General features: G+C 36.8%; 1 protein-coding gene across 1 annotated transcript in view; it reads right to left on the bottom strand.

Moving 5' to 3' along the window:
• The window catches only part of C5H8orf34 (chromosome 5 C8orf34 homolog), a 215,644-nt gene that overhangs the window by 53,543 nt on the left and 145,317 nt on the right, over positions 1–16,784 (bottom strand). The window contains exon 10 of the mRNA XM_075213619.1: positions 15,429–15,502. Coding sequence (XP_075069720.1) covers positions 15,429–15,502 — 74 coding nt within the window. The remainder of the gene's footprint in view (positions 1–15,428; positions 15,503–16,784) is intronic.

Raw genomic sequence — 16,784 nt, 5'->3', positions numbered from 1 at the left:
TCAATTTGAAGATACAGTAGATACCGACTTTCCAGATCTCTTAAGGGCAGACAGGGGAAAGTGAGTTTTTTTCTGTGCTCCACAGTTCCCAGATATCTATGTTATATGCCCAAATTAACTGGTTTAATTTTAGAAAACAAAAAACAAGAAGATAAGTTTTAAACAGTAAAGCCAACAAAAAAAAAATCCACAGAGACAATTATCTGACTGCTATAGCGGTTTATTAGTTCCATATACCCAGGAGAAAATCCTAATACAGCCGGCATTAGGACACTGGCGAGAAATTGGACAAAGATCTCTTTTGGGGGTCTTTTCCCACTTGCATCCTAAAGGGATTATATCACTGAAAAAAAATCATTGGTGCTAAAAATTATACTTGATGGGGTCACATTTATTGAAAACTGCACAATATATTGTTTGATAGTTAGTTGTGGTGTTCTCAGGATTGTTCAACACATTAAGGATTATCTGGATAAGGAACACAAAGAGATCTTGTTGTAAAAAATACTAAACATACTTATTGAAAGTAACACAGTTTAAACTGCAAAGGAATGAAATGTATGACCTGGGTATTTTGATGGTGCTTTCACAAAATGGGAACACTGTGCAGCGTTATATAAAAATCTATATAAAAAAAAATGTATATACCTTATTATCCTATTAGTAAAAATATGTCCACTACTACTAGAAAAAAATGCATAAATGACTACATTTAGAGTTGCATTGTTAGAGTTTAACATATCTGTACGCCAAACGTATGCGTAAAAAGTTGGTTGTATAATAAGAGTACTTATGTGTGCATGTTGAGTCACATGTATCTCAAGAGGTGTCCAACTAACAAATAGTAGCGCAAGTGCATTTATAGATGCCTAACGATATGGTAGAGGTGCAGCTTGACAGTGTTAGTAGTAAATGTAAAAGTCGCATTATTCTACTTGTACACAATATAGTGTAATTAAGTGAGCCCGGCAGTAACTGTTTTAAATTCAAACTGAAATGTAATGACTAAATTACTTTAGTAACAGAATTCAATAACTTTTTTTAAACACTACATTACATGTAGAAATGTTAACAATGGAGTATAATGAATAAATAATGTGACAGCACAGTCTGAAAAATATACATTAATCTCCTCTACCAAAAAGTGTAGGGCACAACAGTTCACACATTGCACACCCATAGGATCCAAATAGTAGTATTGTGGGGCGAATATGACATGTCCAATGCAAGCGGCGCACCAGTTGTTTGCGTTATATGTTGATTGTGACATTAATATTCCTGACTGCAAGATCTTTGAACTGCGCGCTCTGGGTGACCTGTAATGGTTCCACCATGTCGATGTCCTCGAGGGTGGCCTCTTGGCATGTTTGTTGTAAACAAAGTGAATATAAGTGAATAATGAAATAACACAGCAGTCCGTGATTGAGATCCCAGGAAGACGCGCTGATATATATGACTGCAAATAACTGTCACAGTTTCCAGACCACCCAGCAGGTCACATGTTCTAGGTCACTCAGCAGATGCACAGGGAGAGTTCACTAACTGTCACAGCTTCCAGATTACCAGCAGGTGCACAGGTGTACACGTATTGCTAACTGTCACCTTTTACAGAGGACAATGGTAATGCATTGCTGTAATTGGCAGACAGGCGTTTTGTGTAATAACTCTGAAATGTTTCAACCGATAACAATGCCAAGAAAATCTACAGACCAAGACCTTTAATTTGGAATATGAGCCCTGCTCAGACAACGGCGTCAAAGAAACGAGTCACTCATAAAAGCTGTACTGATGATATTAATATATAAATTTACACAAGAGAATAGTGTCTTGAATGTTATTAATAAATGTGCAATTCACATTTTTCATATAAAATGTAACAAAATATAAAACCCTCTCCTCATGCGTTGTTTACCCTTTTAAAAATCCAATGGTAATTTCCTGCAATAGTCCAAACTGGAGCGTCAAATGAGTAAAGCAAACAGATAGCCGCAACTTGATATCACATAGTGTTGCTGCTCGTCATCATCATCATTGTGCATCTTTGCAACATACCACCTGTTCCTACAAGAAATATGCCTCATAAGAGTAAAAAAAAAAAAAAAAGGTGCATTTCCAACTCTAAATGAGGCCCGTTATCTTAAGAATTTGAGTTGTAAGGTCATAATGTGATCAGATTTGTATCCTCAAGGCTGGAAAATGGGTTATTCAGTCATCACAATCTATATATGTGTCTAATGGCTAACCATGCTAATTGGGTCTTGTCCAGCTGCTGAACAACAAAGCCAGTTCGGCCCATCATATCTCAGATTAACCCACTGACAGCAGCAGCATCTTTTTGGAAATTGCACAAAAGCATCTCCACTTCTGTCAAAGTGCACAGGTTTGAGAAGCAAGAAGGCGGCTATTGCGGAGGAGCAAGTTTTCATTGGCCAATGTGAGTGAGGGGCTGGGTAGAGTGAGGGTGTTCCTTGCTAGAACAGAGTGGGCGCACAAGTGCACCTTCTATTTGCACTTCAGTGGAGAAACATTTTTCTAGCCACACTTTGTCCAACATAAAATAAAACTTATGTGCCACATATAAAAAAAACCAGTCCCAGTGTCCCCCCTGCTCTCTAGAATAATTTAAGATATAAGTAAGAGTAAACTAAGAAATATTTTAGGAGGGAAATGGAAACATATTGGCTGGTTCTGAAGTTGCAGGAGGTTAGACTTTGAAAGTCACATTTACAATTTCCAAGAGTGGAGGATAGGCACGTTCGACATACCATCTAGGTGGAGAGGTGCAAAACAGAGGCGGTTCTGGATGCGCCATTAAGTGCATGACATCATTTTTCCAAATGTGATCACAAGTTTTCAAATATATACATTTTTTAGGACATTTCAGAACATTAAAAATTCAAATATATAGGCTATAACCATGGAGCAATAACCATGGTCAGATGACACTTAAACTAGAGTACAGGACAGCCACTGGGAGCATTGCGTTCTATGGTAAATTCTATTGCCACTTCTTTTAATATTCTTCACCATATGCCCAAAAAAATCATAATGTTCCTCAATCAAGTAAAGTTTTATAAACAATATGGTAAATAGTTTCAAGCAGCACTTCCAATGAAAAGTGTTATCAGCATGAGATCAGTGAGATCACCTGAAAATAAACTGGATTTAGTTCCAAAAATAAGATCAGGTTCCGAAGCCGTAAAATTACAAAATTGACATTAAGTTCTAGGTCAACTTGCAAAAATATAGTCTTTTATCTAAATACTCTGGTTTCCTTTAGCTGAGTCTTTAATGAACTGTGACAACTGCCAACACTGCTTTATTCATATCTACACTTAAATTTCAACGTTCAAAGTTTATTTAAAGTTTTGATAGGCATTAAGATTCAAATGAACACCTGCTGTTTCATGTTTCTTTCCAGTTTATTAATGGCACGTTACACCTCAGCTTTTAGAAAAAAAAAAAGCATCCGATCACACGGGCTCATTTAAACAGTGTTGGGTCAATTTATTAATATGGCTATGAGGAATGTGCCAATTTGTAAGGTCGGCCATGTGTCAGTAAATGAAACTATAATTTTATGACCCTATTAATTTTACTACCCAGCTTGACCTTATCAGGTAACTGGGCAGTGTTTAAAAAACAGTTGTGCAAGTATGATAGATTGAAGTGTTAAATATATATTAGACAACATAACAATTTATGTTGGGCAGCATAAGCTTGAAAGTAAAGTGTAAGCAGCTATTAGTTGAGGACTAAATTATTGTATTTGTCCTCTAAAAAAACCAATAGATAACAACAGAGATACCCTTAGTTCAATTACGTGTAGTTCATACTTTAAATGTGATCTCCGAACACCAGGGGATAAATGTATCAAGCTGAGAGTTTTCCGGCGGGTTTGAAAAACCAATCAGATTCTAGCTATCATTTATTTAGTACATTCTACAAAATGACAGCTAGAATCTGATTGGTTGCTATAGGGAACATCTCCACTTTTCAAATCCGCCGAAAAATTCTCAGCTTGATACATTAACCCATAGGTCCCATTTCTGTAGTACAGAGCTACACTCCTACCACCCGAATGTCCTGATTTATACAGATGGACAGTCTTGATTTGAGGGGACTTTGCCTCTGTCCCAACAGTCGGCCCATTTGTACCGACTTCCAGGAAGTTGGGAGGTATTGCAGGGTAATTCAAGGGTGTTATCATCAGGGAAGGGGAGGAGGGATAGGGGTGGCCATGCAGTTCTGAAGCATTAAGCATGGGCCTGGGGGATGGGGCATGCCACACATAGTGTGCCCACTCCCCCAACTTGGTCTGCCCATGACCCCTATGCAGCAGCAGGAGCATAATGTCCAGATTCCAAGAAAAGTGCTGGGAGGAATGTATACTGGATGTGAAAAAAAGACTTTACATAAAATCAAATACTTCAGGCATACAACAGCAATGATATGTGGGATATTTTAATAGAAATGTAAATGGAATAGCTAAAATTGTTCTTGGTTTCCCATATTTGGTTATTTCAGTTTTATTTAGCATAGTGAGCAATGAAAACAATTTAATTACCAACCATGTGGTCGGCAGATGAGTCACAACATTGGAAAAGGTTGAGAACCCACGCTTAAGCCATTTAAAACCGTACACAAGGATCAGGCCATATGTAACATTAGGCACAGCAGGCCTATGGGTGGTAGACACTGAGAGATGACTCTGTGCAAAGTGTACATGGAAGATTTGTGTCTCATCAATTTAATAAACTGTCTAAATGAAAGGGAAAAAATCAACTGATTATCAGAGCAGGGAATAGTACAATATATTCTGTTCTGAGGTAAACCAGTGAAGCTATAGAATGGTCTCTAGTAAAGAAGTGCAGCACAAACAGGGTATACAAACAAGTGGCTTAGACATATATCAACTATCAAAACTATATCAACCTAAACAAAAAAAAGCAGAACTAAATTGACCGGATGCCGCAGAGACATAAAAGCAAAATGTATATATATGATAATTACTTCATTATCCTTTTTATAAAGAATAAGGGTTATTTAAGATGCAAAACACTACTTATTTTATTTTCTCTCACACAGCAAGAATGTACTAATTTTCACAAAAACAGATGCTGTCAGTTTGTTTATAGTAATTAATCCAGTACATACAACAAAGATGTATCCTGTGTGCACCAAAATATTCATATTCATAATGTTTAGGAATGTAGGGTCCACCTGAAGAATAAAAGTGTAAGAAGGAAGCGAACAGCTAAGTAGTATATAAGTAGTATATATTAACATTGATTTAGAACACATTTTTTTATACATACAAGTTGGACGTTTTCACTTGACAATTATGTTATTGTCTATCCTGCAAATCTAGAAATGATCCAAGCTTCATCCCTGCTTGCCATACCATGTTATTTAGATTAAGAAGAAGGTTTAAAAGATACTTTCCACTCTAGCTTAATTTCATCTAAAACATGCACTAAATCCCCACCACAGAAACACAGCCATGGAGAGTAAAACAAACCATTTCTGACACCTACACAGACTAGCGCCTCAAAATTAAGGTAATCTAAAGTTGGAAAATCCCTTTGAACTACTCTAAGATTGCCCACTTTAAGGCAGCAAGTGAGGGGCCAGCCCTGAAGCTAGTCCTGAGCGTAAAGTGACAGGATCATTGTATAATTTAACCAAACATATACGTGGACAAATCAGACAAGACTTTCTCATTTGTCTCTTGGCTGGATCACTTCTGGGTTCATTGTGGCTTGTTAGTGCTGTTAGAATAATACCACACAAACAGGCCAAATAATGGTCATCTTCCAACTGCATTAACCCAATAATGATCCTGTCAACTTTGACAAGTATAGTCGAATGATTATTTTACACCGTACCAGGTAGACCATTAATGCTCCTGTATAATATGTAATGGGTAGATTTTATATCACCTATATTAGAGGGTGCACTCACACACTGTACTAGAGTCAATATTGGAGACAAGAAGACAAGAAAGAAGTATGTTTAAACAAACTAGGCACTCACATGGTCTGAAATTAAAACTTTCATTTTTATTAGTATATATTAAAAATTCTCAATGTATTGAGTCCATAAAAGGACCTATAGCGAAAATATTAAAAATAGAAACATGAGCTTAATGACTGGTGATTCAGTCATTAAGCTCATGTTTCTATTTTTAATATTTTCGCTATAGGTCCTTTTATGGACTCAATACATTGAGAATTTTTAATATATACCAATAAAAATTAAAGTTTTAATTTCAGACCATGTGAGTGCCTCGTTTGTTTAAACACACTTCTTTCTTTTCTTCTTGTCTCCAATATTAACTTTGACAAGTATAACAGCCATTTGGAGACATTAGTTCAGCTGCAAAGTTAAGGAGAGAAATGGGGCAGCAGCTGTAGAGAGGTAGGGTCGAGAGATGGTCTCTTGAGGACAGGAGAGATGAGAGTGTATTTGAAGATGGAAGGGAAAGTGCCAGCAGTGGAGAGGTACACGTTAAAGGTGTGAGCTAGATGCGGGCCAATATTTTATTTTGGTGGGGGGCTGGGGGAATAGGAAGGGATCATGTTGAGGGGGAAGAGGAAGAGAGGGGTGTGAATAATCTATTCTCAGTAACAGGAGAGGAGATTTCCTGACAGATGGTGCCGATTTTGCTTTTCAAGTAGGTGGCATGAGAAGTGTCATGAGCAGCGAGGGGAAGGTGGTGGCTGTGTGCAGAGAAGTGAATTTATGGTGGCAAAGAGGCGACTGATGTTAGTCATCTGGGTCAATTTTAAGAACTTAAAGGAGGTGCAAGGGACTGTTTGGTTTACAGTATCTCTGATTAATTTAGGTTATGATTGCATTTTGCGATAAATCAGGGAGTAACTGAAGAATTTCCTAAAGGTGACTTGAACTAAAGCCTAGTAGTGACAGGATTTTTGTGTTTAATAGTGAGTGTGTGTTTAATAATGAGTGTGTGTTTAATAGTGAGTGTGAGATTTTAAGGTGTTTTAGACAGACCAGGTAGTTTTGTTTGATTAACATTTTCACAGCCACATGTAATGCAAGCCTAGGTTGGTCTTGTGAAACTAAGTATTACTTTAACTAATAAGAATCTTACTGAGGTGAATCCTAGGTCGAAAAAGACTCTGTACCTCCAACACGTACAGAGAGGTAAAAATAAATAAATGGACATACAGAATTATTTCAGTAATCTCCGAAATCAGAAAACAGATTTTGATGACCTGGCAACCAGTTATATATTAAATATGGACAAAACAGACATCTCAAGACATATAGACATGCAGATCAAAACATTATTTAACTGCTGGAAACAATTTTATTATTCTATATATTTAAAGCAGGAAATCGTACAGCTAAGTGTTTTAGACATGTATGGTGGTGCACCCAGAAACAAACTGGCAATACACTGACTGATAACCAAATCCTATGAGCCACAGCATAACAGGCCTTTTAGCTGGGCCTGATGGATGTAAATTTCAAGGTATAGCATAGTTGTTTTTTAGGGGTTCAGATATAAAGATATTTTGCTTTGATATAAGTGAAAAAAGTGCAAGTGATCAAGTGAACACTTTTTCTACGTTTAATATTATGAGATACTTGATAGAGAAGGCCATTTACCTGACGTTTATATACTTCCGTTCTTCTGCTTTGATGAGAATGCAAACGAAAAAAAAAAAAGAATTTCTGGCTGACAACATGTCTTAAAAGATGCTGGACCGTCTATTGGAGAAAAAGCAGATGTCTTAGTTGGGTAAGGTTTCTCGGAAGTGTTTTCTGTATATAGTCAGCAACACGCTGCAGTCTGTTTCATAAAGTGGTTGTTTGGAACCAGGTTCGCTGTCTGTGCCATGATGAGTAAGTAAAACAGGAACCAATGCAGGAAACTTTCCAGTGACATTTGAAAAAAAAAAAAAAATCAGACTGATGACACATCATGTTGTACTATGGTACACTTCTTTTATTCCTCTCAGGACAGAACTGAATTATAGCTCCATAGTTTTACAAATATTGTTTAGCCACATGCCCTGCAATACACACTGTATATGCCCAAATATTAGTTACATTTCCCTGTATTGTGAATGTGAAATTCTCTATGCACATTTTAATTGTTTTTACATGAAAGTTTAATTTTTTTATGAATTAATTTTTGGTCATACATTGAGCAAATCAGGTCAGGAAATTTGGGATTTTCATTGACATAGATAAGCAAAATCTGATAAGAATTTATCTTTTTTTGCTTATTTCAAATACAATATGCTGGCAAATTTGTTCAGCTGATTTATGCAATATACAAGTGTGGGTAAGGTCATCAGCCGACTGCACTGACTGGTCTCCACATGATACGGTTATTTCCAAAAGACTTCAGACAAAAGTAACACTAGTGTGTGTGTGTGTGTGTGTGTGTGTGTGTGTGTGTGTGTGTGTCTGTGTGAGTGTGAGTGTGTCTGTGTGAGTGTGAGAGTGTGTGTGTGTGAGTGTATGTCTGTGTGTGTGTATGTCTGTGTGTGTGTGTATGTCTGTGTGTGTGTATGTCTGTGTGTGTGTATGTCTGTGTGTGTGTATGTCTGTGTTTTAAGGAAAATATATGGTACACTACACTGGGGCTAGGGACTGATTAAATATTCTCTGTAAAGAGTGGCGTAATATTTACACTATATACAAAACTGTTAATAAATTTTAAAAATATTTACCCTAAGCGCTAAATGACTGAAATCTTTGCAACATGATTTACCATGTGTGTGGCTAAATTGGGCACTAACCTGCTATCAGGAATCAGGCTGAATGATCATATCTACCGATCCGTAAACACCATTAACTTACGGACTGCTTTAAAGCCACAATACTGATCTTTGTGCTGCCAATGTGCTTTCTAGGAGTAATCTTCAAGTAGACCAGGTCTACTTACATCGTGATTAAGGTTCCCAATAAAAGGTAGCAACGCCTAGTTTAGTAGAAGACATACTTAACAAACATTGTATGGTGTCTATTTATGACCCAGTGCAAAACGGGCACATACATTGTCAGGGATGAAATACCATGGGCATTTATCAAAATAGTGGGGCAGCATGGTGGCTAAGTGGTTAGCACTTCTGCCTCACAGCACTGGGGTCATGAGTTCAATTCTCAACCATGGCCATATCTGTGTGGAGTTTGTATGTTTTCCGCGTGTTTGCATGGGTTTCCTCCGGGTGCTCCGGTTTTCCCCCCACACTCCAAAAGCATACTGGTAGGTTAATTGGCTGCTATCAAAATTGACCTTAGTCTGTCTGTCTCTCTTTCTCTCTGTGTCTGTGTGTGTATGTTAGGGAATGTAGACTGTGAACTCCAATGGGGCAGGGACTGATGTGAATGAGTTCTCTGTACAGCGATGATGCAAGGGGTGCAAATTAGCATTCTGTTTTGCACATAACTGTTTTTTCATGTAGCACACAAATACTTGATAGCTTATTTGTACACTGAAATTTAAAGTTGATATTTGTGTGCTACATGAAAAAACATTCAGTATTTAACTTATGTGCAAAACAGAATACTAATTTGCACCCCTTGCATTGTAACATGGTTTTGTCCAGGAGACTGAAATAAGAAGTTTCTTAAGTTAAGATCCTTAATGAATCAGGCCCCTGGAGACCTTTCTGCGCATGTGTGATCTAGGGTCACAGTTGACAAATCCAACAATCAATGCAGGGGAGAGCGTGAAAGCTGCCGGAGAGGGATCTTAATATCTCTCTCTTGAAAAAAAAAGTACTGCAGCGCACCTTAAACACAAGGGGCCTGATTAATTGAGGCACGTATTTGACGATTTTGAGCATATCGTATTTAAAATGACTCTGCACACGCCCAGAACTGGGACATACGCCAGTAAAAGCAACCCTGTCCGTTTCGTCTTCGAACACAAAGTACACTTACTACAGCCTATGATTCCGGGGACTGTACGGGGCGGGGAAGGGGCCGTAGTCACTGTACAGTTTGGGCACGCCATACACAAGCGCAGCAGCTACGCCCTAATCAAGCTCTGGAGCTCTGAGCATCTTAAAGTTACTTGTTTACTGTCGCATCTCTTACCCCAACTACAAAGTTAGTCCAAGTCCTGATCAGTAATGATGACAGTCTTGCTGGCATGCTATAACATGTGTTTGTAATCACAAGCAACTGTAAAAATGTTTTTATGCTCAATAGACATTAAGAACATCCTAATAAATGTATATTAAGGGGGGGGGGGGGGAATGAAAAACACTTGTTTTTCTTTTTACTGTTACAGCATTAATGCCTATATTATTAACAGGTGACATTAATTCTATTTTTTTATGTGCATTCTTTTGTAAATTTATAATCCACATAGGTATTGGACGTATCCTGCAGCATCTTCTACGGTAGAGCACAGCAGACCTACACCTGAATTCAACAGGGTATGTATCTTGAGATCCGTGCCTTGATGAATTAAGGCGTGCGTAAAGCCGAAATATGTGCATTTTAAACCAAACGAAGCTTGCGCTTGGTATGCATGCCTTGAAGGATTGTTTTATTCTAACTTGCTTTAGAAAAGTGAAATATATACAGGATTTTAGAGCAGTATGGTTTGGACATTATATGTTGGCTTTCGAGGATTCTTGGCAATTTGCTCCCACATCTCCTAAACATACTAAGGCGTCTAGGAGCCCAGGTGCAATTTGGCATTAATTATAGTAACAACATATATTATTAGCACAACATTATAATATTAACAAATCTAAAAAAAAACACAAAGTGACAACATATGAAAGCACAGTTTACAAATTTCAGGAATACACTAAATATTACTATACACAGAGAATCTGTCTCCATTAAATCACTCGCACATTCATTCAGAAAAAGATGTAAGGTAATTCATATATTCAAAGATGTGCAATAGTTATTAGTATAGAAAGATAACATAATATCTTAGTCCAACATAAAAGATCATCCAATGAATACCTGCTCTTGCAGCTGCTTTGCTATGAGCTGTTGCCAGCTTCTTATGTCTGTAATTTAATAGTTTATTAAAAAAAAAAAACATTGGAAACAAAGACTATAGGTACTTTGTTCTACCTGCATTATGAATTAATTTCCTGAAGAAACCAATCTAAATTCCTATTTGCTACATAACTTACACACACTCCGGATGGGATCCAAACCCGGAAACTAATCAAGGACCCAAAGATTTAGCTTACTGATGGAAAAAATTTAAATGTTATGCTGTGCATCCTGTTTAAAGATGGCTACTGCAGAAGACTGTAAGCTCCAATGGGGCAGGGACTGATGTGAATGAGTTCTCTGTACAGCGCTGCGGAATTAGTGGCACTATATAAATAAATGATGATGATGACCCGAGTACTACCTTACCTGGAACATCGCTGACTTTTCTGGACACCTCAATGGCGCGCACTATCATGGACTGTTCCGAAAGCACTATGTGGCATATGGTCGACAACTGAATCTCCCCTTAAATCTGTTATTTTTGTTATATAAATAGGTAACTGGCACAGAAAACAAGCAACAAAACAACAACAAATAATAATAATAATAATAATAATAATAATAACAACAACAACAATAATTTTGTTTATACAGCATTTAAAACTTTTATATGCTACTAGCCCTGTGCCTCCCTGAGTCTTTATTATAAAATATATTTCCATTGACATTAACGTTACTTGAGAGATAGGATTCAGCCGTGTAAAACACTCCTCAATCATTTGCCAATGGTTTTGTTCACTAATAAATATCAATATTTATAAGCTCTATCCCAAGTCTTGTAACATATAGGGCTTGTTCATGCCCATCCTCTGTTAATGCACTTTCAATACAGCACCGCTGCGGACGCTTCTTTGACAGCGCTGAGGCTGCTGTATAGTAGAGTGCTGCCGAAAACGGAGCTGCTGCGCATGCTCTCTCTGGGGTTTTTTTATTTTTTTATTTTTTTAAATCCTGCGTGCGCCCCTGGTAGCATATGGGCTTATTCCAGCTATTATGTGGTAATATTTTAAATGTTGGGGTTAAAAATGTATAACTCAGGATGCCCTACCACCAATAACAAGTGCATGGAATATACATTATAGACCATCACTAATGAATTTTCATGCATTTTACACATGTTCCCAGTGCATACATGTGCACGAGCCCACAAGGCACATTCACTTTTTGTATATTTTCTCTTTTCACAACTAATGTAAGCCTCCGTCTGCTCTACACTTACCACTAAAAAAGAAAAAGAGAAAAAGTTGTTTTCTTAGATTTAAAAGAAAAACACTATATTTGCAATGTTCCCATGCTTAAGCTGTGACACTTAAGTGGGCTCATATGTCTCACCTCGTACATCTGCATTCCTGAGATTAAAATGTCACATTTCATTATGTCAACTCTGTGCATTATATCTTCACCCACAGACTGCAAAAACACTGGATGGAATGTCATCCTGCCATCATCATCAAAGACAATATTTAAAGCAAAAACCATTATAGTGCTTGAATTCAAGAATTTACTATCATTATCATGTATCAGTATTACTACACTGATAGCGGACAAAAACATAACACCACAACTGTAAAGGTGGTGTCATACTGGTGTGCTTTCAACACTAACACTTTTATAGCTAGGAAAGCTGCCGTCGTTCATAGCACTTGAATTGCTTGTGCTGGAACACTGAAGGTAATGCAGAATGTTTATCATCAATTAAGGAAAAAGGAAATGTGTGTATAAACTCACCTATGTTATAAACTACCAGCAGGAGTAATGTCTTAATAAGTTGCAGTATTATGGCTGTCAACTAAAATCTTGATCGGTAATAATAAAAAAAAGTGCCTGCTTTTTAATATGTACAATGAACAAATACACCGAAAAAGTTGCAATACCTGTCAAGTATGTACAATTGCAGAATATAAAAAGCACTATGTAATAGAAGAGATTCTCATGAGATAGTGACCTGGGAATGGTGCGAATGGCGTAACTACATGTGTTGTCTTTTATACAGAAACAAATTTAGTTTAATAGACGGTAGAGAAACGGTCTATAAGAATTCATTATAATTTAAAATTTGGCGTGAGCCAATAATGACGCTAGGTCTACTCAGGTTTGGTGACCAACAGACTGTCTTCAGACACTGGTATGTCAAAGAACTGGAGACCTGATACACAGTCCAATAAGTACTGAAGCTCTTGAAGCATTATAATTTTGTTGGGTAATAGGCTATAGCTCAATCAAGATTTGACGTACGCCGGAATGACATCCAAACACAACATCGATGACCATCTTGCTCATTCCTTTCACTTTCTCAGCATATCTGATAATGTGCCAAGATCAGCAGGAAAAAAAAAAAATTAGTCAACAAATATATTTATTACACCACTGTGGAGTTCAAAACGTCTGTCTGAGGAAAGAGCAGCACTGAATGAGCCGCTTTGAAGCTACAATAGCACCATCACAGGAAAAAAATTAGTATAATTTAAAAACAAAAACTCCAGCAGCGCGCTGCTAAACATTTGGTTCCAATTTCTACACAACAATTCATAGTGAATGTTGCATGCTTCTAATTGGGTAATTACGGAAATAAGCGATAACAATGTTCAACAATAACATCAAGGCAGTGGATGTTCTACTTGGTTATGTTGGTTCTAGCACAAAGTTTAATTGCAGGAGGCACAGCGGAAGGAAAGTGAGTTGTTGAAGGTCACAGAGTGCCATGAGAAAATCCCCAGAGATCTAATCACCAATTCCTGCTCTAGCTTTACCCGCTCACCCTGCTGAACTATTCAACTGAACACTTTCTTATAAGTGGTCGTTCCCACAATCAGTGTCTTCTGTACGTAAAGTACATGTCCAGCCAAGACAAACACATCCATCCAAAGTAAATGCCAATTACACAGTGTAGGGCACTACCTAGGATATCATTAGCACATTATACAAGGTCACTTGTCATGAATCGGCACATAAGCTCAGATTTCTTTTTCAAGACATCAAAGGACCATAAACGCTGAAAGAAGTTAAATACCAATAACTACAACGTGATAATTTTATGTCAGTTTTCAAGTTATCACACATGAAAACATTCACAACTGTGACTTTCAGCCCTTACTTTACAAGGATTCCAGTTTTTGCCATACAATGATAAAGAAGCCATCTCTAAGATTTGCTTAGTCTACCAAATATGAACACTAAATATAAATATCTACCCATGGTGTCTGAAAGTTGATTTTGAACATGCCGACTTACTGTGTTGCAGGCATTACTTAAGATTGTTAGACTGTGTCTACACACCAATATATTATAATATATATATATATATATATATATATATATATATAAAATATAATATATATATCGAATATATATAAGCCTAGTGGCTTGTGTTAGTCTGTGTGTGGGAAAAAAAAACAAGCTGCAGCGCCACCTGCTGGGCGGAGTTATACACTGACCTACTAAATTCTTAGCATTATCTAATATTATAAAAGTAAAAGCCTAGCGGTGTGTGTTAGTGTGTGTGTGTGTGTGGAAAAAACTATTTTCTCAGAAAGGGCTCATCCAATTGACCTGAAATTTGGTATACTGACATTATTTGACAAAAAAATTAGAATAGTGAAGTCAGTTAACTTCCATCATCCCCCCTTCCCCCCGTGGGAGGGGTAGTAAAGGCTAAATTTACGAGTTGAGGGGTCAAACTCATTTTCGTGAGGTAATTTTACCTCATGAACACACATTAAAAAGGGCGCTTGCGTCGGGAAGTAACGCTCTTCCCCTGAGGAGGCCTGGGCTAGGCCCAAATGCATGACAAGAACCTTTTTAAGACCTTAAGTAGCGTGATTTGACTAGAATGCATGAGTATCATGCACGGGTTAACTTGTATATATATATATATATATATATATAAAAAATATATAATATATACATATAAAATATCTAATATATATATATATATATATATATATATAATAAATAATATAAATATATATATATATTATTTTGTGCTTCTAGCTAGTTTTATTATTGCCACCATACATGTTGCTTTATGAAAAAAGAGAGTACATGTCATAATAACTAAGCAACATAGGTGGACATACCGGTGGACCACCGGTACCATAGCATGTCCATCTTTTTTCATTATTATTTATACAATAGGAAATATCAACACTGGGTTTTCTATCCCCAAAAAAAAACAGTTCACTGGCTTCATCAAAATCTTACAAGTAATATACAAGTAATATTATAATTCCTACAATTTACAGATTATTGCATTAATTGCAAATCTTCAGTGTAATAATAGTGTAATCCACAATTTTCTGCAGAGAATGTGACGTCCTGACAACAGCAACATATTCCCTGTCATTCTGTATCCAAATTTCCTGTGTCATTCGAATGCATTTCTCATATAGTCATTCATGTCAATTTCATTTACTTACAGGTCCTGTCACTTGAGATGCACTTTCGAATTCTTCATCATCTTCCATTAATGTTTCTGCTCCAGGCAATGAATCTGGTCCAGGGAAACAGAAAAAAAAAATAGTTTCACGTTCATGTAATTACTTTGGAATAATTAATCTCCTGAAATATGTAAACCTCTATGTTTCTTGCCAAAAGTATATAACTAGGTTTAAGAGCAGGTTTTGAATTACACAGGTAATATGTTTTGTATCTTGTCTGCCAATGAACATATTTTGATGAGTGATGTCTTAATGGACTGAAGCAGTGTATCTTATTTGATCATGATGAAAACAAAAAGGCTGATATGTAGTGCCAAGAATTACCAGTGGTTAAGCCCAATATTGTTGTAAAATAATTGATGCCTGTAGGATATTTAAGGTAGCAGGAGTTCAGCTTGTAGTTTAAATGACAGTCTATCATCTGTCGTCTTCTTCTTGAAGTTATCTTTAGACTTATCAAGTGATCAGCATCAGTATTCCATTTACAAATAAACACTGGATGTATCATTTCTATGTAACAGGGCATGTTTAAATTTGCTTTATGTCGTGCTTATTTAAAGTTTGTGGTTAACTGATATAATTGACTAATGTCAGGGAATGGAGGAATGACTAGAGAGCTATTTGGTTATTAAAAGGAAAATAAATTGAGCTGCTCTTGGAAACACTTACCAAGACCTATTCTAGCTATACACATTCATAAAGGAGAACTCACCAGCTAACATAATACCATGGGGGTAAATGTATCAATCTCCGGTTTTGTCAACTCGCGGGAGTTCGGCGAGATGACAGCTTAAATTTAAAGCGGCGCTGCCTTGTAAAGGGAAACTTCCCTTCATTTCAATGAAACTTTCCTTTACAAGGCAGCGCCGCTTTACATTTTAGCTGTCATCTCGCCGAACTCCCGCGAGTTGACAAAACCGGAGATTGATACATTTACCTCCATGTCTTGTACTGCATAGGATTTGCTTTGCTCCTTTTTATTATAATATAATGTAATATATATATATATATATATATATATATATATATATATATATATTTAAATATATTTAATATTTGCTGCATTGTATGCTGTACTATGTATCATTTTATAATTTGTAGAGTATTTGAGTATTTTACAAATAGAATATAATTAATTTGACGATATGCGCAGCTGAAATCTCCCCGATAAACGTTTTCCTTTCCCCTGAAGGCATTTGATTTCTTCTTCCCCCTTGATGAACAGGTCTCACAGCACAGTCATAGACGTCTGCAAGTGATGATATGTGTCCATTCAGGCATATTCTCTTAATTTGACTAAATAAAAAATCTTGCAAATGTTTCAGACAGCAGTTG

This window comes from Mixophyes fleayi, chromosome 5 (assembly GCF_038048845.1).
Source record: "Mixophyes fleayi isolate aMixFle1 chromosome 5, aMixFle1.hap1, whole genome shotgun sequence".
Classification (NCBI taxonomy): domain Eukaryota; kingdom Metazoa; phylum Chordata; class Amphibia; order Anura; family Limnodynastidae; genus Mixophyes; species Mixophyes fleayi.
Note: the sequence above shows the minus strand (reverse complement) of the source record. Positions and strands in the feature narration are given on the sequence as shown.